This window comes from Trematomus bernacchii, unplaced genomic scaffold (assembly GCF_902827165.1).
Source record: "Trematomus bernacchii unplaced genomic scaffold, fTreBer1.1, whole genome shotgun sequence".
Taxonomy (NCBI): Eukaryota; Metazoa; Chordata; class Actinopteri; order Perciformes; family Nototheniidae; genus Trematomus; species Trematomus bernacchii.
The window spans coordinates 2,118,443-2,140,874 of record NW_022988066.1 but is presented as its reverse complement, the minus strand read 5'-3'; the positions used below and the strand labels follow the sequence as shown (position 1 = coordinate 2,140,874).

Genomic DNA, 22,432 nt, shown 5'->3' with positions numbered 1-22,432 from the left:
ACATGATCCCCTTGGTATCTTGTCACTTTCTCTTCCGTGATTCCATTTCTCCAAGGAGGCTAAACACAGCAGTGGAAGAAGAAAACACTGTTCAGTTCAAATACATGATAATGGATATCATTGTTCAGCTGTTCTTTTATGATTTTTATATTTAGTTTACTCTATTAACTGTCCTTATGTGTCCAATGTAATATATGTGTGGTCTTATAGGGTCACGTGTTTGAGCAGCAGTGACTCGGGTATAACTCATGACACACTGGTATGCACTCATCTTTAATATTATTTACAGTTGTGATTCAGTAGTTTTACCAGCAGGTAACATGATACCTGCACAGGAAGGTTAACTGAGCTAATACTGTGTGCTCTTTATCTTAAAGGTGTTGCACAGGTTATATTTAAGGGGGGGAACCCTTATCAAAAATGTAAAATGTTTACAAGGGGGGACCCTTATCAAAAAACTGTAATTTTGATAAGGAGGGAAACAGCAGGATAATTTAGGCTTCTCTTATAAATAACATCTGATGAAACATCTAATGGAAAAGCCACGAGCCCTTAGAATCAACTGCAATATGACATATGCATAAATATTCCTTTATTGGCTAAACCCTAACTCCATAGGCGTTTCACAAAGATTCAGTCAAGATTTTATTTCCTTTACACACAAAACTAAAATAGTTATGGAAAATATATGATGTGAAGTTAATGCTTATTATTTGCTCCATCATAGTGTCATAGTGTGTTAATACCAGGTATCTGTGTTCATTTACAGATAATAAATATATGTCCCTCACCTGTTGCCAATTAGCAGAGATGGCAAAAGTACACACATCCTTTACTCAAGTAGAAGTACAGATATTCGTGGTAAAAGTAAAAGTACTGACTAAACTTCTTTACTCAAGTAAAAGTAAAAAAGTATAGGCTTTACTTAAGTAAAAAGTACCCATAACTGCCAGCTGTTTCATAGAGTATACTGGTAACTGGACCTCACTTTATATTAATAGAACATTAAAGATCTTCTATTTCAAATTGTAATAATGTCATTGTTAGCTAATGAATGTTTCAACACTGAACAACACACATTTAGAAAACAAGCAAAGAAAAACAAAGCGGGGAAATAAACGCCTATACATTGTAGATTCTAAGGTGACTCTGCCTCTTCCTTGGAAACAACACAACAATTATTATGGTAATGCTTTAAAAAAACTGAATTGAAACAAGTTATATGGTGAACTTTATTTAAAATTGTTGGATCAATTAATAAACAACCCAACTCAAAAATGTTGTTTGTGTGCGTGTGTGTGTTTGTGTCCGTGTCTTCGAAAACCAAACAAATTAACATGAAGTAACATTGTAGCTGAACACATCAGCGTAACAATAGTTTCCTGAACCACACATTGCCAGGAATCGCTTCTGATGCCGATCATTTCGAGCATCACCCTCAGATACTGTATGGCCATGGGTGAGGGAGATTAATATCTCCGCTGCTCTCCGTATTGTCGCTAACTTCATCACCTGTCTCTGCCTCTTACGCTTCCTCCCTAACGTCTGCCATTCTCATTGGTCCCTCTTGTTTAGAGAAGACCAGGAAATTATGGATACATGGATAGTGTTCAAATCAATAGTCACGCAATGACTCTAAATAATAATTATCACACCACCAAACGCAGATTAAAACTAAAGTAACGAGCCTGTTTTGAAAATATAAGAAGTAGAAAGTACCGGTATTTGTGTTAAAAATGTAAGAAGTAAAAGTCAAAAGTCGTCAGAAAAATAAGTAGTGGAGTAAAGTACTGATGCCAGAAAAATGTACTTAAGTACACTAACAAAGTATTTGTACTCCACTACATCCCAACTCTGTCACTGATAGAGATCATCATTGCTTTCCTCACTTTGCTGTCCCGGCCCCCCTGACCCAGAGTCTGACCCCTGACCTCCAGACCGGGTACCAGTAGCAGAGGGGAACCTAGAAGGGGGGATACAAATAAATACTTCAAATATCTGTAGAAGAATCCACGACTACATATGATTGTGTGACAAATGAATTGTACTCATAAAAATGTACCTGAAGTTTCCAAAACCCCGGCTCTGCTGCAGAGTTTGAGAAAACATTTCATATTTGCGGATGTCATTGTCACTGACAGAGCGACGAGCGAATCGCATCGCCTCCTCAAAGTGGTCCTTCCTGATCTCTGGGACTGGATCAAAGTCTTCATCCTGCAGGCAGAGAAAAAATGCAATGAGTATGTGTGTGTGTGTGTTCCCAGTCCAAAGGCTGAAATTAACAAAACCCACAGGTCACGCTTACGCTTTCTATGACACCTAATTCTATAATAAACATACTTATAACACATTATGATCTTCCTATAGTACACAGTATAATTATAAATTATAAACATTCATAATGATTTATAGCAATAATTGTATAACAGTATTTGTAATACTATATATAGTATAGAGTATTATTATTAATGTTATAATGCCAGTTACTCTGGTCATTGTTTACTTAAAATTAAGTGAAAAAGTGATCCTTAATTCTATACAATAACAATACTTATAATTTTTACTTCACTTAAAGCAAACAATGAGCACTTTGAGTAACGTATGATAACATTAAAACATGATTATAGTGATTATGATTTTTATTAAAATATTATTAATTGAGTATTACAACCATGGGAATTAGCAAGAAACCCTGATCCTTGCAGTGACCAACAGTTATAACGCTTTATGACATTTGACCTCATAAGTCATTATACATTATAGTATGTTATTATAATTTTTTTAATAAAGAATTATTAATATTTATGAGTGCTTACAACTATAAAATACACAGTGCTTTGAGCAGTTGAAGGGATTATAGATATATAGTGCATTAGAGACATGTGGGTCATAGAAAGTGTCACCAAAGTCACAGAACCCAGTTTTAAGAGCCTTTTAGGCACATTATTTTATGGTAATTAATTATGGTTTGGTGAGCCAATTGAATATTCTTTTAAGTTAACTCAAATGAACTGAATAGCTATGAATGATAATTATACCGTTTTTGTAACATTTTGTTTAGCTTATGGACTGCTCTAGTTTTATGTTTTGTTATTATTATAGAAAGTAGAATGTAGTGCGCATTCTCAGGTATAAATGACGCTGCCAGCGTGACACAGCAGGAGGTCTAGAGAGGAAGTCGGAAAAAGTTTTTGACCGCACACATCCGTACGCCTGTTGGATTTGTTTGTTTATTTAATTTAAATGCAGTGCAAATGTTGCAAGTTGGCAGTGGGTTGCCAGCTGATCCAGTGAACTTTCTAATAAAGCACTTGAATGGAACGCGCAAGGTATTTGGATTTCTTAAATGTACGCGAGTCAATACTCGAATTCGCTTCGTAGATTAAGTGGCCTTTGAACATTCTATTTTGCATAATCGGCCACTACACCAGTTATTGTTCTCCTGCTTAACATATTATAGTATGGTGTAGGATCAAGCATGCAGCTGTAGCCGCCAGTCTGACAGTCTGACCATGGGGACGCCGGGTCGGTTCTGCCTCTCGCGCTCAGCCTTGATCTCGGCCTCGATGGCCTCACGGATGGCCATCTTACAAGCCCGCTGGCAGATCTCTGTCAGGTCTGCTCCAGAGAAACCCTCAGTGATGCCAGAAAGGAAGTCCAGGTTCACATCCTACAGGAAGGAGAGGAAGAAGAGAGGAAGATGTTGAATAGGAACGTGCCTCTGGAGTAGACAGTTTATTTTTGTCATTATTGGACAAAAAATCATAATAACTGTCTTTCAAGCAGTTTGAGAGAAAACTAGACTTCTTCACCTCCTATTGGCTCTGTTGTTAGGCTTAAGAGAAAATCTAGCCCATGACCTTGACCAGACACAGCAGGTAAAGTGTTCCTATTGGCTGATATACAAACGCAGATTGTGCTTCCATGTTGTGTAGATAAGAAAGTAATGAATCTCTGTATGTGTGTATCACTAACTTTTGCAATAGGAGACTTGCGAAGGTTGGCGTTCAGGATTGCTGTGCGAGACGCTTTGTCCGGCAGCGGGATGTAGATGAGCTGGTCCAAACGACCCGGCCGCAGGATGGCACTGTCAATTATGTCTGGCCTGGTGGGACGAGAGGGGTACAGGAAGTGAGATCAGGACTTTCTATGTGCTAACAATCACTGAACACAAAACTCCCACATGTGCACCTGTTCGTGGCTCCAATAATGAAAACATTCTTCTTGTCCGACATGCCGTCCATCTCTGTGAGTATCTGGTTGATGACTCTGTCAGCTGCACCGCTTCCATCCCCTGCTCCCCCTCCTCTGGATTTGGCAATAGAGTCCAACTCATCAAAAAACAAGATGCAGGGGGCTGCCTGTCTGGCCTGTAGGCAGAGGGGGTTACAAGTTAGAGTGTGAAATGAATGATCCCAGAATGCCTCATTTTCCTTTTTCTGCTCTCACCTTATCAAACACGTCTCTGACATTGGCCTCAGATTCTCCAAACCACATGGTGAGCATCTCGGGTCCTTTGATGGAGATGAAGTTAGCTTGGCACTCGTGGGCGATGGCCTTAGCCAGCAGAGTTTTCCCGCAGCCTGGAGGGCCGTAGAACAACACTCCCCGAGACGGAGTCATACCAAACTTCAGGAACTTGTCTGGATACTCCACAGGGTACTGAGGAGAGCGAGGTGGAGATAGAAGGACCCTCGATGGGGCTTTTGTTTGTAGGTATGCACATAACATGCTTGTGTGAGTGTGTGAGTGTCTCTCTCACCTGAACAAGCTCTTGCAGTTCTCTCTTGACCTCGTCCAGTCCTCCAACGTCCTCCCAGTTCACCTGAGGCACCTCTGCAACAGTCTCTCTCAGAGCCGAGGGGTTGCTCTGACTCAGCGCCCACTGAGAGAGGACATGATAAACGTCAGGGAGCGGAAATGCATCACTTTATTTATGTATCATTACAAAACATTGACGTTAAGTGTGGTTGTACACAAGGTGCACACTTGCGTTCTTGGAGGCATTAATGCTAATTTCAGGTTCTTTTGTATTGCATTTGCGTTTTCTACTACTAGAGCATGCACTGAAAAACTGAACATTTGAGCGCCTGTCTCTTTAAGGCCCTCTTTTGTAAAAGACCAGTTGTTCTGATTGGTCAGAGTTTTTGGGTCTCTAACATCTGTACTCTTGGCAGGAATGACTGTAACAGAACTTAAACTTAAATAACCCATACTATTTTTGGATGAGCAAAAATGTGTATGCGTGTTGGTGTAAATTGCGTGTGTACCTGGAAGTCGTCCATGGTGACAGCCAGTGAGTTGAGCAGGTCTGCATCGATGGTATCATCCTCCAGGTCGATGAGGGTCAGCTTCTTGCGGATAGCTTGCAGAGCAGCTTCAGAGCACAGAGCAGCCATGTCAGCGCCTACATGACCGTGGGTCTCTTTGGCAATCTGAAAAAGGTTTAGGGATTTTAATATTAACTCACTAAGTAGCACATATGCGTTTCAAAATGGAGGTGCATGCAACCAGATGGGGGTGTTTGTTTTTTAACACTAAAATTAGACATCATTTGATGGAACTGGGCTGTCTGACTGAACTCAATTGAATCTGTTATTGCAAGAAGTTTAACACTTAAACATTCATTAATGAGAACAACATATTTGTAGAGAAAGTCACAATTCCATTTCCCCTAACTTCTTATATAATGTCAAGTTTACAGGAGTGCACTGGATTTCATGTAAATGTTATGTTGTTAAGCTGGGGTTTTCTTAAAATTAAAGAAATGTACTTTAATTGAATCACTTTTTTAATTGACTCCCAGATGTTTAACTGAAAGAATATTGTTCCATTTTTATTTGCATGAGAAATATATTATAATACAGTTTATAAAAAAATAACATTCTTTAAAATGAAGGGGCTGTGGACAAAATGTAATTCTGTAACATGTCCCTAACAATTATTTTCACTATCCATTAATATGCCCAGTAATTTCTTTAGTGTTCTCGTCAATTTAATAACATTCCAAAACCAAAAAGCACTCAATTTGCTGTCACATAAGACAAAAAAGAAGCAAATCATCAGAAATATTAGTCCAGATCTACGTAAACATTTTATTATTTTAAGCTTTGACCATCAAAATAGTTGAAGAATAATCAATTGTCAGTTTGTCTTGGCCCGGGCTGCTGCTCTCTCTCACCCTCTCCATGTCAATATCGTCCCCGAGCTTCATGTTTTTGGTGTGAATCTGCAGGATCTCCAGTCTGCCGGTGGAATCAGGGATTCCAATGTCAATCTCCCGGTCAAACCTGCCTGGAGAGAGACGTCACCATTTGTAAATGCATCTGTGTTTATGTGTGTATATGATTGTTTATGTTGCTGTCCTGACCAAAGCGTCTCAGAGCAGGGTCAATGCTGTTTGGTCGGTTTGTGGCTGCCATGACGACTACATGAGCTCTTTGCTTCAGGCCATCCATCAGGGTCAGGAGCTGCGAGACTATACGCCTCTCCACTTCACCATGGGTCTATACACACACACACACACACACACACACACACACACACACACACACACACACACACACACACACACACACACACACACACACACACACACACACACACACACACACACACACACACACACACACACACACACACACACACACACACACACACACACACACACACACACACACACACACACACACACACACACACACACACACACACACACACACACACACAACACACACACACACACACACACACCACACACACACACACACACACACACACACACACACACACACACACACACACACACAACAATGGTTTTGGTGGTGAACTTGATAGAGAGTTTCTGCACCACAGCTCTGTACACTGACTGCAGACATGGCCACTTCCTATCTATTGTTCACCTTCTCTCTCTTAGGAGCGATGGAGTCCAGCTCATCAATAAAGATGATGGCCGGAGCGTTCTTCTCCGCCTCCTCAAACGCCTTCCTTAGGTTGCTCTCTGACTCTCCTGCCAGCTTACTCATGATCTCCGGACCTTTTCACAGAATAATGCACGGCATGTTAAACACATTTCCTCCTATACAGAGAGAGAGCTATACATAAGAACAGGGTCATTTCCTATTTTTCCTTACCATTGATGAGGAAGAAAAAGGCCCCAGTTTCGTTGGCCACAGCCCGGGCCACCAGGGTCTTCCCTGTGCCTGCAGGGCCGTACAGCAGGATCCCTCTGGGGGGCTGAGAGAGAGGACAGAAGAATACTTAGAGTAAATAAAAGAGAATAATGTTCAAATAAAACAGGAAGCAGAGATCAGAGTGTATGGGGTCAAGCTACAACACCTTCACTCCTATAGCCTTGAAGAGGCCCGGGTGTCTGAGAGGAAGCTCCACCATCTCTTTGATCTGCGCCAGCTGCTTCCGACAGCCTCCGATGTCGTCGTAGCCGATGTCGTTAAGGCTCTCTTCCTCGTCCTATCAGAGGGTGATACGCAAGAGTCAGCCCTGTTTGAGTTTATTTGTTTTAATGATCGTGGTGTATGCTCAGTGGCCGGCACCTGATGCATACAAGGTTACATGAAACTATCCAGGCTGGAGGACTTTGGCGACTTTGCTAAAGATTCTGTTGGTTTTAATCCATTTATCTGCCAATTAATTTCTCTAATAATCGTTTGGTGCATTTACTGACAGAAATGCCTTTTCGACTTTCCAAAGCCCAAAGTAATATGTTCAATTTAGTTATTTTGTGCAGCCATTAGTCTAACAACCAAATATGCCTTTTTTTACCACCACATAAGACAAAGGAAAGCAGCAACTCCCTTAACAAAGCTGGATCTACTTAATGTTTGTTCCATTTAATACACTTTAAAAAAAAACATAATAATTCTTAGTTATATTTTGTATTCAAACATTTTACCTGCAAAGTAACAAATAATAAGACATAAAGTTAGCAAATACATGAAGTGAAGTAAAAAGTACAATATTTGCTGGCTGGAAATGAAAACACTCAAAGTATTAGTACCTAACAAATGTAAGTAAAGTTCTACAGTAAATGTACTCAGTGACATCCTGATCACAGTACAGAGCTGGTGAAGAGGCTGGATGTGTCACAGACCTCTCTTTTGATTGGGTCTCCCTCGCAGTAGATGACAGTGTCCGGGGCTACGATGCAGTGAGGTCCGGGGTCAGTCTCCACCACCTTGAACTCCACCCCCCTCATGCTCCCCCTCACCAAGAAGATGTCCCCTGGAAACACAGGTAAAAAAGTCAGCACATACAGGGACTATCTATCAGCTCTATGAGATGGAGAGGGGAAACATCAGCAGCAGAGGAGTTTCAGTACCTTGATGGACGGGCCGGTAAGACTCCAGGAAGTACGGTTTGAGGAAAACATCAAAGAGGTTTCCAGACAGGCCCTCAATGGTGTCATCTATTGGGAGGACATGGATCCGTTTCCCATACTTGATATCAGGGCAGGCATGAATACTGTTATAAAAAAACACATCGACATCCTGGTCACTTCATATGCTGTCGTCAAACCTCACATGTTACTCCATACCGGGGGCGGATTACAATGTTGGCCTGGGTACAGACATGCAAAAGCCCCCCCCAGCTTTCAATAGAAGCAAAACGCAAATACATTATTTTAAACCTGTTTATGTTTTGTATCTCTTTGTTATTATGTGGTCTTTTTAAGTCATTTTTTTGTTTCAGTTTTTACCCTTTGTATGTGTTTTGGTAGTTGGTTATAGTTTTTGGAGTCTCTTTGTAGCTGGTTTAAATCTCTTTTTGTTATACGCTATAAGTCTTTGTTGATTTTTGTCTATTTGTGGTACTTATGTGTCCCTTTTCAATTATCATTGTATTATTGGTCTTTTTTTTGCCATTTCTGTGTTTTTAGTGGTGTTTATTGTGGTTATTTCTGCATATAGTTGGTTTGTGTCTTGTAGTTTTTGGAGTATCCTTGTAGTAGGTTTGAGTGTCTTTGTAGATCTTTTTTGTTTGATTTGTTAAGACAAAATTCCCTTTGCAGCTGTTTGAATCTTTTTGTAATTTCTGAGTCTGTTCGTTGTCTATTGGTTTCTCTTTGAATTAGTTTTATGTTTCTTTGGGGTCGTTTTAAGTCTCTTCCTGGTTGGTACTTGTCTTTAAGTGAAATGTTGTGGGTGAAGGCTAGACGACCAGAGGGGCCCCTGACACTTTGAACCCCTGGACCTTGACCCCATACACAAAGTCACAGCCTATAAGATCTACCTGATGACATCACCGAGCCGGACACGCAGGTTGTTGCGCGTCACACGGTTCATGCGGACTCGTTCTTGCCCACATGTGTTATCAGTCAGGACGATGCACACCGTTTGGCGACGCTTCCTCCCTTTCAACACCACCGTGTCCCCCCGGAACAGCTGCAGCTCCTCCATCTTATCCTAGTGCACAAACAAAACATCTCAACAAAATACACATATGTACATGATATAGATCCACACCCACACACACACTGACCTGTGACAGGCTGACGATGCTGCCGTCTTCATTGTGAGCTTTGCTGAGATCAGTGAGCACTTCGTCCACAATGAGTCTGTTGGGTCTGTGTTTCTGCTTCAGGATGGCAGTGGAGAAATCTTCTCCCTTTGGACTTCCAAACAAGAGACACATTACGACTCTCACACATCATGCAGGCTGTACACTTGGAGCTCTAATTTCCTCATGTGACACTGAGCTGAATTTAGACTCTCTTTGGCTCTGCACATAGCAACTACAGTATATAGTCTGTAAACACATGAAAAGATCCTAATAGTTTATCAATAGCTTTACGTTTAAAGTAATATGACTCCATATTGTTTTAAAACTTGATCAACTGCACATGCAATCTGCACAATTTCTAAGTTACACGCTTTAATTAAACAAAAATACTAAATATATAAGAGTTAGTTAAAATATGTATACACAATCACAGCAGTTGTACTCACTCTGCTCCTCCTGAGCTGGGCATGACTGCTCTCCTTTGTCTGGTCAGATATCCTAAATCTCCACTCAGCCCTGCTCCTTCTCTGTCGTCTGCACTTGTTTACTGTGGGAGTTGATCTTGTATGACCCAATTTCGGCTGCGATCAGTGCCAAAGGTTTCAGGTTCTGCCGGATCTGAACTGCCCTGGTGTGGTTTTGGTTTATTTCCAAGTAGAGGGATCAGTCTTTTCTTTTTTCTATGTTGCCTTGAATCAACATGTTTGTGGGATACGTCAGTGGAGGTATAAATATGCTTCCCTGTTTTATTTGTGAACCAATGATGTGCAATCATACGCACACACAGACTCCAAGCACTTACTTTGCAGTGAGTCCCAGGACAGATATAGCGGCATGACATTTCCACCTCCCAGCAAATGCAGGCACTAGCTTGTCATGGAGAACACTTCCTGACTTTCTGAAATATTGATGGGTCATAACAAATGTGGGTATAGAGCCTATTTCCAAAAGAACAGACTTTTAGTCTGTCTCGTCCGGATGTGTTTCAAACACAGCATGGTCTTTGACTTCTTGTGACTGAAGGGAGCTGCTGTTGTTGGATTCCCTTCCTCACACATAAGCACGTGTGTCAAAGAACATGCACACACACTCAGGATGGACATACTTTGGTGTTTTAATTAAAACTTTTATTACAAAAAAAGTATTTTAACAAATAACTTGAGACACACTGTACATTTCCCTCATGAGAATCTGGACTCAGACACAGCTGTCCTCTACGACAGGTTCAACTATTGACAATGAATTGATTTGATTGATAACAGTGGCAACAAACATAGTAACATACATGTTAAAATAAGTGGAATAACTTGAAATTTAGACTAAAGTACGTGAACTCAAACATTTTTGCTGATCTCAGTACTACCTGTTGTTATATGCATGTTGTTTTCCATGCATTTTTGTTTACATAACAATGTCACCGACACTTTAGCCAACATGATGTCAAAATAAACAGCAGGCTTTTCACTACCATTATACACATTTTTGTTAACAGAGACCAACATCTAATCTATCTTGTGTTTTGGATGTGTGGTCTTTTTTTGTGATATTTTAATATTTCTTTCACATTCTGAAAATTCTTAAGAACAGAATTGTGACAGGCCTACTGTAACGTGTTTCTGGATATGCAAAGTAAGTGAAAGGGAAAGAGGTAGAGGAGGTTTTAAGAACTATTGGTGTGTTGAGAGTGGACTGAAAACATTCAGAACATGACAGCATTATGCTAACAAAACAGAAGATAAACACACAAATATGAGAAAAGATAAACATAATTTTATAATTCATGCACAGAGATACCAAACCTGGAATATTTGTCGTTACAGTGACGATGGGAATGAGACGTGTGATCATTTGGCAGCATTGGTTTTCTAAGGTTTGACCGGTAATAGTTGAAAAATGCTGGTGTTATGAGATTATTGATTGACTCAGCTTCACCCTGCCATAACATCTTTCAGTTAGATAATTGTTTCTCAGTTACTTACAAATGGAGGCTGATGTATTGGATGGACATCATTTTTTATATATTTACACTCTAAGTGAGATCCGATTGTTCTGCTGATTTCAGTTCAGTGAGCCGGCGTGTCTGATCAACATTTCTGAGGCCAGTTTCACAACGATATAAAGACTTGTGTGTAGTGTTAGTCCGGTCTTAATATCCTACTAAGGTGAGTCTAATGCAAGTTACATTTTTTTGGGGACCTAAAATTAAGCTGCCGTACCCCAACGCTAACTCTGAACTAAGAGCCATGTTTCTATGACTACAATCACCTGGTTACAATGGTGACCAGTGGCACCCTACAACTATATAAAGGGTAAACATGGCTCTCGATTCATGATTAGAATAAGAGTAGAGTAATAAGAATGCATGCATATGTCGTTTTCTCATACTGATATTCTGTACAAACTGTGCTGTTATATTTGCTGTAAAGTGTCCTTACTGTAAGGTAATTATTATATGTACAGCACTTTGGCTCGACCAAAAATCGTTTTAAAAATGTGCTATATAAATAAAACTTGATTTGATTTGATGATGATGTTTTAATTTTTTTTACAGTAGATAGGTTTTGTGAATTGTTATTATTGCTGAATTTTCCAAGAAAAAGTGTTGTTTTGATCATTTAATCCTTCCAGGGGGCAAACATGTTTATTGGAGAAACTCTTATATTGGCTATTCTATTGCAAAAAAGTCCTTTCTTAACGCAGCGTCCACACGGCGGCGTGCGTTGAAGATTGCCGGTGGGCGACTGGGCGTGTCTGAAACTCGACCAACAACCAATCACATGAATCTCCCGCCCCGGACACACAAGCACGTGGTTTGATTGGCTAGATCTTGTACTGGCATATGATTTGATTGGCTGACGCTTCAGTCGAAGCTTCAAAAGTTGAACATTGCTCAACTTTTGAAGCGAGCAACGCGAGCAAAGCGAAGCGACGGAACCACAATGCAGTTCGGCAGAGCGTGACGTCACCCCATTCAAAGTGAATGGGCAGAAGCGTTGAAGCTTCAACGCACACCGCCGTGTGGACGGGCCGCCAGACAGTCACTAACGGAAAAGCTTTGTGCGGCGGATTCATTTTGACGTCTCCGAGTCTGACTGGTTTGATCTAAGCCACAATCTGTCTGTGAAACTGGCCCCCAATGTGCTGATGCATAGGTCAGAACAGATAATGCGAGCTCTGCTTAAAAACATTATGTCAAAGAGTTTTGTATCTGAAATATTAAGATAGACAAAATCAACTAACTGCCGATCTGCTGACAAGATCCAACAACCTCTCGAACATCTAGGGGGGAATTAAGAGTTTATTGCTTTGTCCAAGGACCTTGTACAAGGTCATCGACCCTGCACGGGATTTTATCCTTATAGGACGACTGACGGGTCAGCGTGCCAACCATCTAAGTTTCAGGGAATGTTTCTGCTCAATCCAACCTACTATTCCATGCCTCTACACACACTCACAGTATGTGTACAAAACACACACCTACAAGCAAGTAACCCTTGCATCAGTGCCTCAAAAAGCCAACGTTTTTTTTTATAACTTCCACACAGACCCGACCTCTTTCAAAATGTGCATAAAGGTCAGAACAAACTAATATATAAACACAATAAAAACATTTTGCACAGTTTGGTCGATACATTTCAAAGTGCTTGATATTGGGGATATTGCATTATTTTTTGCATCCTCTGCATCTTACATTTTAAGTCTTCTTACTCACTCCAACATTTGTGCTCCTTTTGGCTCCTTTCCAGCTCTACTTGTGTGTGTTGTTTCTGGGACAGAGCATTCACAGTGTGTGTGTGTGTGTGTGTGTGTGTGTGTGTGTGTGTGTGTGTGTGTGTGTGTGTGTGTGTGTGTGTGTATGCTGTTGCACATGAGATGAACATTGAAGTGTATTGTATATCATGCATATAGTTGTATAGTATTTGATAACTTGAGCTATATGTAGATACAACAGACACAACAGTCTGTGTGTATTTCTGTTGTTAACAGTCCTCCTCATCAAAGTGTGTTTTCTGCAGAACCTTTACATGGCGCTCGTAGATCTTGAGGGCGGGGCCGAGTCTGATCGACAGGCCGGTCAAAACATCGTTACGCTGCATCAGGAGTAGAGACTTGCCATCGATTTCCTAATGAAGAGAGCAAAGCAATGTGGGGAGGTAGATGTGGGTTACAGCTGTGAGAGGTTCAAGTACAGACATTAACCCTGTCTCTGGTGTCCTCTAGTGGCCGTTAATGGGATTGACAGGCTCACCTGGGTCCCGAATGCAGCCGCCTGCTCCGGGAAACCTGCTTCTGTGAAATAACTGACCACATCAGACACTGTCCAGTCCATCGGGCTCCCAATGGTCCCCTCGGACTTTATAAACCTAGAGAGATAAGGAAGACGGCGGTTGGCCAATTAAAAACCTGAAGGAGATCTGGAAATCGTAAACTCTTGGAATGAAGACAGCTTAAATAAGGAATGTAGTTTTGTGTTTTATTCCAGGGTTTATTCCCTATGTTCGGATTCATGAAGCATCAAATCATTCCTTAAAAGACTACCCCCTTTTTATTGTCACTCGTGTGCCTTTACAGACATTATACCTATAACACCTGTTGTGGGCGGAGGCTAACATAACATGTTCCTGCAGTAAATACTAATCTGGGAGAGACAACCTTCTGATAGTTTTGCCTATTCTTCTCGAATAATTTACAGAATAGACTGAAACTTGATGATTGGACAATTGGTTAGGAGTTCTAGTGATTCTAGGTGAGCCTGTTTTACACAATGTGCTTGCACTTGCATATTTGTTTTATACCTAGGACAAGGCTATTCAAGAAAGCATTTATTTAGAATTCCTATTGAGGTTGTGTGTATATCTATATATATATATATATATGTTTAAATATTTATAGCTATTTTTTATGTTATTACCTTATCATTATTATTATTATTATGATATATATTTTTTCTCTGTACTAACTTCTGGGTTGTTAAGAGATTTGGATCTCAATAAATAAATAAATTATATATATATATAAATGATGTGTTTGCTCTATTAGAATGGGAGAATTAGCAAGCGTCTTTGAGCACTCGGTAAAGCGCTATTTAATTTAATTAGCTTTAATATTGACACTGCACTGTTTTAGTGTAAACAGGAGAATGATATGTTACGTTCTGATTAATATGAAATGGCTTGACCCTATTTAAAAGGCTATAATCAATATTTTTGATACTTGGCTTTACAGAGCTTTATATTGAGTTGTAACTCATTGTTCACATTGTTTTTGTAACTGTCGTTACACTACTGGCTCAGCGTCAAGCAAATAGAGATTCAGTTAGAGACTAGCAGGTGAACCAAGTGTAGCTTTTAGATGCTAAAGAGACAGATATTTCCCTTAGTAGTTGGTGAAGACCAAATACAGAGGTAAAAGAAAGTGAATATTAGACTAACATTGATCAGAGAGACAGAGACACAACTCCAAAATTACTAATAATGGTGGTATATAACTTCTGGATATGATAAATGGGCCACATCACTTTAAAAGGTGATGCCCTCCCAATGTGTTTATGCTTCCCTCATGTGGCCAAAGGGAAAAGAGGGAAAGAGTCAACTTGGATTACACGAAGGAAAGAACATGCAATGCCTGGTGATTCATTGGCCACTGAAATGGGACTACAGTTGAGTGGGAACGTGCTTTAAGTCAAATTGGACTTTAGTCATAGCGTCTCCAGTATCTCTGCTCTACTCACCCTCCTCCACCGCCAAGTCCTCCGTTCATCCCTCGCTCCTCACACACGCCGGAGTCTCTCGGGGAGGCAGTGGGTGTGAGCAGGCAGGACGACATGCCAACCTCTGTCTTACACTCCAGGCCTACGATGGGAAAACAGAGTGCAGTGTGATCAACTGTCGTCACTGCAAGCCACCAAACGCATACACACTTCTTTTGAGATGATCTGTAAAGCAGAACTCACTGTTAAAGCCTGAGGAGGTGTGGTTGGTTGTGTCATCCTGTATGTGGAGGAGAGAGGGGTTAGGTTCAGGTTCTTTATTTGTACCCGTAGGTAGATTTTGTTTGCAGAGAAAAAGACAAGGGATCCATCCCGACACACTCTAAAAACAAACACAAACAACTGACACAATAAAAGGACTAATAAAAAGTGCAAGTACACCCTGCTCCGTCAAATCTCAAAATATTTCAAAAACATTTAAGAGGAAAAACACGAGTACAAACATTAAAAATTCATAATTAAATAAATAAATAAAAAGGCATCTGTGGGACACTCCTATGATGTGTTAATTTGTGCAATAGCTGCTGGGATAAAACTGTTTTTATACCGCTTCGTTCTACTCCTTGAGACAGCTAACCTCCGGCCCGAAGGAAAAAGCTTAAATTCTGAGTGCAGAGGGTGGGAGTCATCGTCTAATATGGAGCTGGATAACCGCTGTAACTGCCTGAGGTACAGGGTCTCCAGGTTTAGCTGTGGCTCACCAATCAGTCTGCTGGACCACTTTATGATCTGACTCAGAGAGGTTCTGCTCTTTAAAGTCAGGTTACCAAACCATGACATTAACGAAAAAGACAGAATTGACTCGATAAAAGCACGATAAAACATGATCATCATGGTTTTGTCAATGTTAAAATAGGACAGTTTCCTAAGACAGTACAAACGATGGTGCCCCCTTTTGCACACAGCTTCACAGTTTGGATCAGAGCTCAATTTTGAGTCAATAATTGTCCCGAGATATTTGTATGATTGCACAAATTCTACTTTCTGATTCTGGATTGTTAAGACATCATGTATGTGGGGATGTCTTCCCCACATACATGATGCAACTAAATGATAAGCATGACAAAAAGAGGATATCTGAGACAGGGGGAAAATTATGTTAAAAGCATCAGAGATATTCTTGGGTACAGTTTTAAATAATATTTCTGCATCTTACGTGAGTGTGTGTGTGTGTGTGGTCTTTATGGTGCATGTAACATTGCTTCTGATGATGTATTGTATGTATGATGTGTCGTGCGGTGTTGATTTGGTTAATGCATGCGTGCACAAACATAGCGGCAACTGCTTTAAAGACACCCCATCATGCCTGTCAATATTCATGGATGGATTTTACTCACATAATGGAACACATTTTTCTCCCAAAATCATTGAAGAGGTCAACATTGTGAAAGGTTTTCACTTTTGCCCTCTATGAACACTTTCTGTGCACCTTTATGTATCAAATAGAAACACACTGGAATCTGCATCTCTTGTTTTGTTCTCTGTATGCGAGTCCTTTACGCTGCACTTTATTTTCTCCTGACTGCCGCATCAGAGAAAAGGGCAAACAAAGGAGCGTTTTTAAAGGCGCAGTACAACACTTGTGTTCCACGAGACTGTGGAGAAAAATCTCAATTACCTAGGATAGCAAGCACATGTGCTTCAGCTCATCAGGTTAATTATTCTTCATGTTTTTTTTATTTTGTGAGTTTTCAAACCTTCACGAACAATTCTGTGATTATTGATTCATTTTTTTAAAGTGCAGCTGGATGGTTTGCTCTCACTCTGGTTACAGCTAGTCCAAGTGCAACACTGAAAGTGTGTTTTAATTAATGATGAAGAGCACTTAAAGGTAGGGTATGTAATTCACTTCAGAAACACTTTTTGTTATATTCCATGGAATGCTCTTAACATCCCGATAGCAATGAATACCTTAAGTGCTTTGACAATAAATACATTAAATTCATCTGTGGAAGCCGTGGCGCTGTAAAAAGCACGACCAATCATCTGAGTCGGCCCGGCTAAAATAACTGGATGGCCTACCTGCCTGTCAGCCTTCCATCTGTGCACAAACTTATCTCGTGCCCTCATTGGTCATGTGCGCGTTCGTGTGTGTTGGAGGAGGGGCTCTGTAAGGAAGGGGCCGATTTTTTCTGGTTGTGTATTTTCAAATTCCAGCGCACTCGAGCTGGTTTCTCCAAAATTACCTACCCCACCTTTAAACAAATCAAGACATTTACACAGATTACATCTCACCCCCAGTTACATTTAGATTTTTCAATTTCAATGCTTTAGGTTATTTTATGTCAAATATTCCTTTTCATCTGATATGTGTGTATTATTTTGTTGTGTGTGTGTGAGAGTGTGTGAGAGTGTGAGAGTGTGTGAGAGTGTGTGAGTGAGTGAGTGTGAGTGAGTGAGTGAGTGAGTGAGTGAGTGAGTGAGTGAGTGAGTGAGTGAGTGAGTGAGTGAGTGAGTGTGTGTGTGTGTGTGAGGGATGTATCTAATAACTGTTGTGTCTTAAGAAAGATTTGTTATGCAACACGGTGAGCCTTTTGTTCTAAAAAATAATCAAAACTAAGGATTTTTAGTATTTCTGTACATTTCATCATGGTATTTCGAACTTCTACTTCACTACAATTCTGTTATAATAACGTAATAAAAATGAGCACTGCTTTGAACTGCTAAAATAACATGCATGCTAATCCATCACACTAACACTCAATAATATAGCATTTAGTACACGAAACTGGGTTTTGTTCATCAGTACTTTTACTTTCATTTCGGACAAATATTTCGGAACTATAATTAAATAATTCGTTGGTACTTTTACTCAAGCAACATTAATATCTTGAATCAAGGTATTTTTAAACAATAGTATTATATATACAAGTTAGAGTATCTCAATTTAATTCCATAACTGGTGAAGGACTTGAGAAGTAGTACATGTTTTAGTATATTCTTTTCAAAGATGTAGTAAAGCGATGCATCAAAGAATGTTTTATTTCATTGCTGCCGTTATAGTGATTTTGATCGGTAATCATTGATTTAAAACAAGCACAAGCTTTCACTCACATGTGCCTCCTTCTGTAGCTGATCAGGACGGACAGCTCTCTCCTCTAAGTGTGCGCTGTTACATGAGCACAGTGAAGCTCCTTGAACAGGTGGAAGCTCCGTCCTGGTGAGGGAATCAATCCCACCCATCCCTGAGACCAGCAAACCCAGAGGGAAGAGAAGAGATACAAGACAAGCCTTCAATTGTGTTATTATAATAGTTATAGTATTCAAATTCATATTGATTGATAGTTGTTGGAATGATAATTGTGTATTGATATTAACATTCTTATGTAATAATATTTTATTTATACAGTAAATTCACAAAATCGGTACACAAAAAAGTGAGCTTTTACAGGGAAAACAAGGCACAAAATAAACATAAATGACATCAACTTATTTTAAACAGCAATAATAAAAAGGTAATGTAACTAAATGTTTGTACTAGGCTTACTAATTAAAAAAAGGGAGATTAATGGGGTCTTTCCAGGGCGCACATCAACACGCACGTGGACACACCTTTACCCCCGTGCTGCTGCTGGGAGCTGTCCTGCTTTGATGCCGCCTGGATCTCTGGAGCATCTTCTGAGGTTTTCTCAATGAGCTCCGGATCGGTTGTCATGGCTACAGGGGATAGACCTTCCTCCTCGTCTGAGCTCCGGGGATCCTCCTCCTCTTCCCGTTCCTCTTCTTCACTGGCTGTTTCCATCGCCTCATTCTCCCTGGGAGAGGGGGACGGCGGCTGCATTGACAGAGAAAGTTGCATTAAAATATGTCTCCAAAATTAACAAACTGGAGATAAATCATGTTTTCCGAGGTGAAAGAGGCGACACCTGAGTTTGAGCAAAGTTCTTATTCACTGCACCCTGAGCGGAGTCTTGGAAAGAGGACAAACAACTCCCACTCCCACAGGTGGGAAGTGACTAAGTACATTTACTCAAGTACAATGTTGAGGTACAGGTTTACTTGAGTATTTCGATGTTATCCTACTTGATACTTCTACTTCAATATTTAAAAAGGGAATAATTAAATTTACTGAACAGCTTTAGCTACTTTTAACAAAATGCATCTCTAAAAATTAAACTAGTGGACTAAACCTCAAGAGTCAAATTATTTAAATATTTTACAAAAAGTCAATCAGAACTTTGTTTGTCTACAGCAGTAAAATGCTACATGATGCAACAAATCTAGAAATGTCATGTATACACTGAACAAAAATATAAACACTTTTGTTTTTGCTCCCATTTTTCCTGAGCTGAAAGACTCAACGATCTAAGACCTTTTCTATGTAGCCTATACACAAAAGGCCGATTCCTCTCAAATATTGCTCACAAATTTGTGTAAATCTGTGTTATTGAGCACTTCTCCTTTGCCGAGGTAATCCATCCACCCCACAGGTGTGGCATATCAAGATGCTGATTAGACAGCATGATTACAGGCTGGTCACAATAAAAGGCCACTTTAAAATGTGCAGTGCACTTATATCTTTTTAGTTTATATTTGTAATCAGTGTATACATATAATGATATACACACATAAAGGTAAAGTATAGCGACTTTTACTTGTTATAGCCTACTACAAGTAGGCCTACATTTAGCTGATAATAGCCTACTATTGTACTTTTACTTAAGTAAGATTTTGAATGCTGGACTTTTAACTTGTAATGGAGTATCTTGGCACTAATGTAGTAGGCCTTCTTTTAATCAAGTGAAGCATCTGAATACTTGTTCCACCACTGACGCTAACGATAGCCGCCTACAACTCGAGTGTGCACCGTGGAGGGAGGGGAGCGTGCTGTCAGAAAATATCAGAAGGATTTAATGAGGCATAAAACGGAAGAGGAAAACAAAACTACCCGGTTAGAAACGCGCCCTCACAAAATGTTTATCGATGTTACATGAGGAACAGACACGAGGCTGTTTGGTCCTCCGCAGGTCGGCCCGAGCGACACAGAGCGGCAGCGGCACGTCTCAAGTTGAGACAGACACCGCCTCCCGCGCGGCAGGCCCAGTCCGTCCGCAGCCAAAGTTCGTGAGAGCGAGATGCGAAACATAAAGGACCCCAAGCATGATTTGAAGACGACACCAGAGCGGCTCGTGCTCGCGCCGTGCAGAGACGCTCTTAACTGTGCGCGCGCACAGCCGGGGAAGCCGCTATAGCTCCCGCATGTACACACACAACACACATGTACACACACAACACACATGTAGGCTACATGTACACATACAACACACACACACACACACACACACACACAGGCTACACACACATTAACCGAGGCGGCAGAGGACAAACGCAGGCACGGTGGAAAGATGAATCTCTCTAAATGTGTGAAATATGCCCCAAACACTTTTACATGTAAACTATCGACGTAGTAGAACTAGAAACATGAACGAGAGGCGAGCGAAGCCGAGCGCGTCTAGTGGCTTTCGTGCGATTTTAACATCATTAATTTATCAGCGAGCAATCAACAAGCAAGCGTTCAGCGCCCATACAGCCGGGACGTGTTGGAAATATTAAGTTATCGGAGCCCACCTTTGTCACCGTGTCCTGCAGTGCGCTCTTCACAAGTCTGTCCGCGGTCCTCGGCTCCTCCGTCACCACCCCCCTCAGCGGCAGAGTGATGTTCCCGCAGCGGGTCCTGCGTAGCCGGCCCCTCGCCACCTCTCTCTCCATGACCACTTTGACTTTGCCTCGGGTCAGCTTCTCCTCCGACAGCCGCTCTTGGCTGCTCAGGTAGCCCAGGATCTCCTTCAGCCCGAGCGGCTGCATGTGGCCTCTGGTGGCGCTGGTAGAGCCCTCTCGGATGCTCTTTTCGGACAGGCGGCGAACAGAAGCCACCAGTCTGTCGCCCAGGTCGGAGTTGGCGTGGTTCCCCGCTGTTTTGGTGCCCCCTCCTCCTCCTCCGACTCGAAGTTTGGGCTTGAGGGGCGCAGTCTCTCTCTGTTGCTGCGGGTGGTCGCCGACGCTCCCGGAGGAAGTTTTGTTCTGGGTGTCATCTCGGGACAAACACCGCTCCTTTTCTCCCTGAACTGCATCGGCTTTGCTCGGCGTTATCCCGCTGGCATCGCCACCGCCGTCGTCGTGTGCGTGTGTTATGTTACAGTCCCCCACTCCCTGCTGTCCTAATCCCTCGTCTCTAGGTGCACTTGCTTTCTCCTCTTCACTGCCGCTCCCGACCGCGCAGCCCGATGTTGCGCCACAGCTCTGGAACCCGTTTCCGCTACTCGGGCTGGAGGCAGGCTTGGGCTTCTTGTCGGTGGCTGATGTTTGAGTGTGGGGACCTGGGCTGGGCTCAGAGTCCTCCTCTTCCTCCTCCTGGTCGGTGAAGCTGTGCGCACTGTTGTTGTTCGGATGGTGGTGTTTGGTCCGCTCCCTCGCTGCCTCCGCGCCGCTGCTGCTGCTGCCAGCGGCCGTAAACTCACTCTTCTTTCGGCTTTTCCTCTGCACCTTCGCCGCATTCCGGTACGATATGGAGCCCTTGTAGCTAACTTTGAGCACGGTCTGCTCTTGGATCAGTTTCTCCAGTTCTGTCCTGGTTCGGTCCGGGTCTGACCCGTGTCGTCTTCGGACCATTCGACAAATCCTCTCCAGATCGGGACGGGCTTTCCTCGAGCGGAGAGAGTCGATTGTTTCCAGGATCCACTCTCGGTACTTATTGGGCTCGGACATCTTCTCCTGCTGGTGCGGATGGGGTTTGGCCCGAGTGCGTCTTTTCTTCCTTCCTCCTCTTCTGTTTCACAAGTGACGCTATGTCAAAGCAGGGAAGCAAGAGTGCGATCCCCGGCTGGAGAATGAGGACGGAAGCCTGGCTGGTACGCTTTCGTTCGTTGGCCACAATGTGCGCTTAAGGTGGACCGAAGATGGCGCATGTCTCCAGCACAAAACTAAAAATTAAGGTGGAATTGGCTTTGGGCGCATCGGAGTCTTTGTTCGCTGTCAAGATTTGATCAAACCGACGTTTATAACATCTGATTTGACACAAAGAAACACAACTGCGCGGAACAAACAGTGAGGGGGGAGACGTGTTTTGAAGCATATCATGGTGAATCAGACTGAATAGAGCAGTCAACAGATGGGTGGATGTAGGCTCCTTTCCGCATCAGATGG

The 22,432-nt window shown here is 41.7% G+C and overlaps 2 protein-coding genes across 2 annotated transcripts; both read right to left on the bottom strand.

The window, feature by feature from the left end:
* Positions 1–570: 570 nt before the first annotated feature.
* On the bottom strand, positions 571–10,118 carry zgc:136908 (uncharacterized protein LOC563679 homolog). Its single transcript, XM_034120763.1, has 18 exons — positions 9,966–10,118; positions 9,499–9,631; positions 9,250–9,422; positions 8,339–8,481; positions 8,111–8,241; positions 7,339–7,470; positions 7,134–7,236; positions 6,903–7,036; positions 6,371–6,506; positions 6,182–6,294; positions 5,271–5,435; positions 4,763–4,885; positions 4,450–4,662; positions 4,192–4,370; positions 3,976–4,105; positions 3,512–3,670; positions 2,063–2,214; positions 571–1,963 (listed from the first exon to the last, which is right to left on the bottom strand). Exons 1-18 carry the CDS (start codon positions 9,986–9,988, stop codon positions 1,858–1,860), a joined length of 2,448 nt encoding a protein of 815 aa, XP_033976654.1. The 5' UTR covers positions 9,989–10,118; the 3' UTR covers positions 571–1,857.
* Positions 10,119–10,624: 506 nt separating this feature from the next.
* Positions 10,625–22,162, bottom strand: samd1b (sterile alpha motif domain containing 1b). The gene is made up of 7 exons (XM_034120840.1): positions 20,858–22,162; positions 18,842–19,064; positions 18,344–18,474; positions 15,473–15,509; positions 15,251–15,371; positions 13,769–13,883; positions 10,625–13,643 (listed from the first exon to the last, which is right to left on the bottom strand). The coding sequence occupies exons 1-7, from the start codon at positions 21,992–21,994 to the stop codon at positions 13,500–13,502; spliced, it is 1,908 nt and encodes a 635-aa protein (XP_033976731.1). The 5' UTR covers positions 21,995–22,162; the 3' UTR covers positions 10,625–13,499.
* Positions 22,163–22,432: the final 270 nt, after the last annotated feature.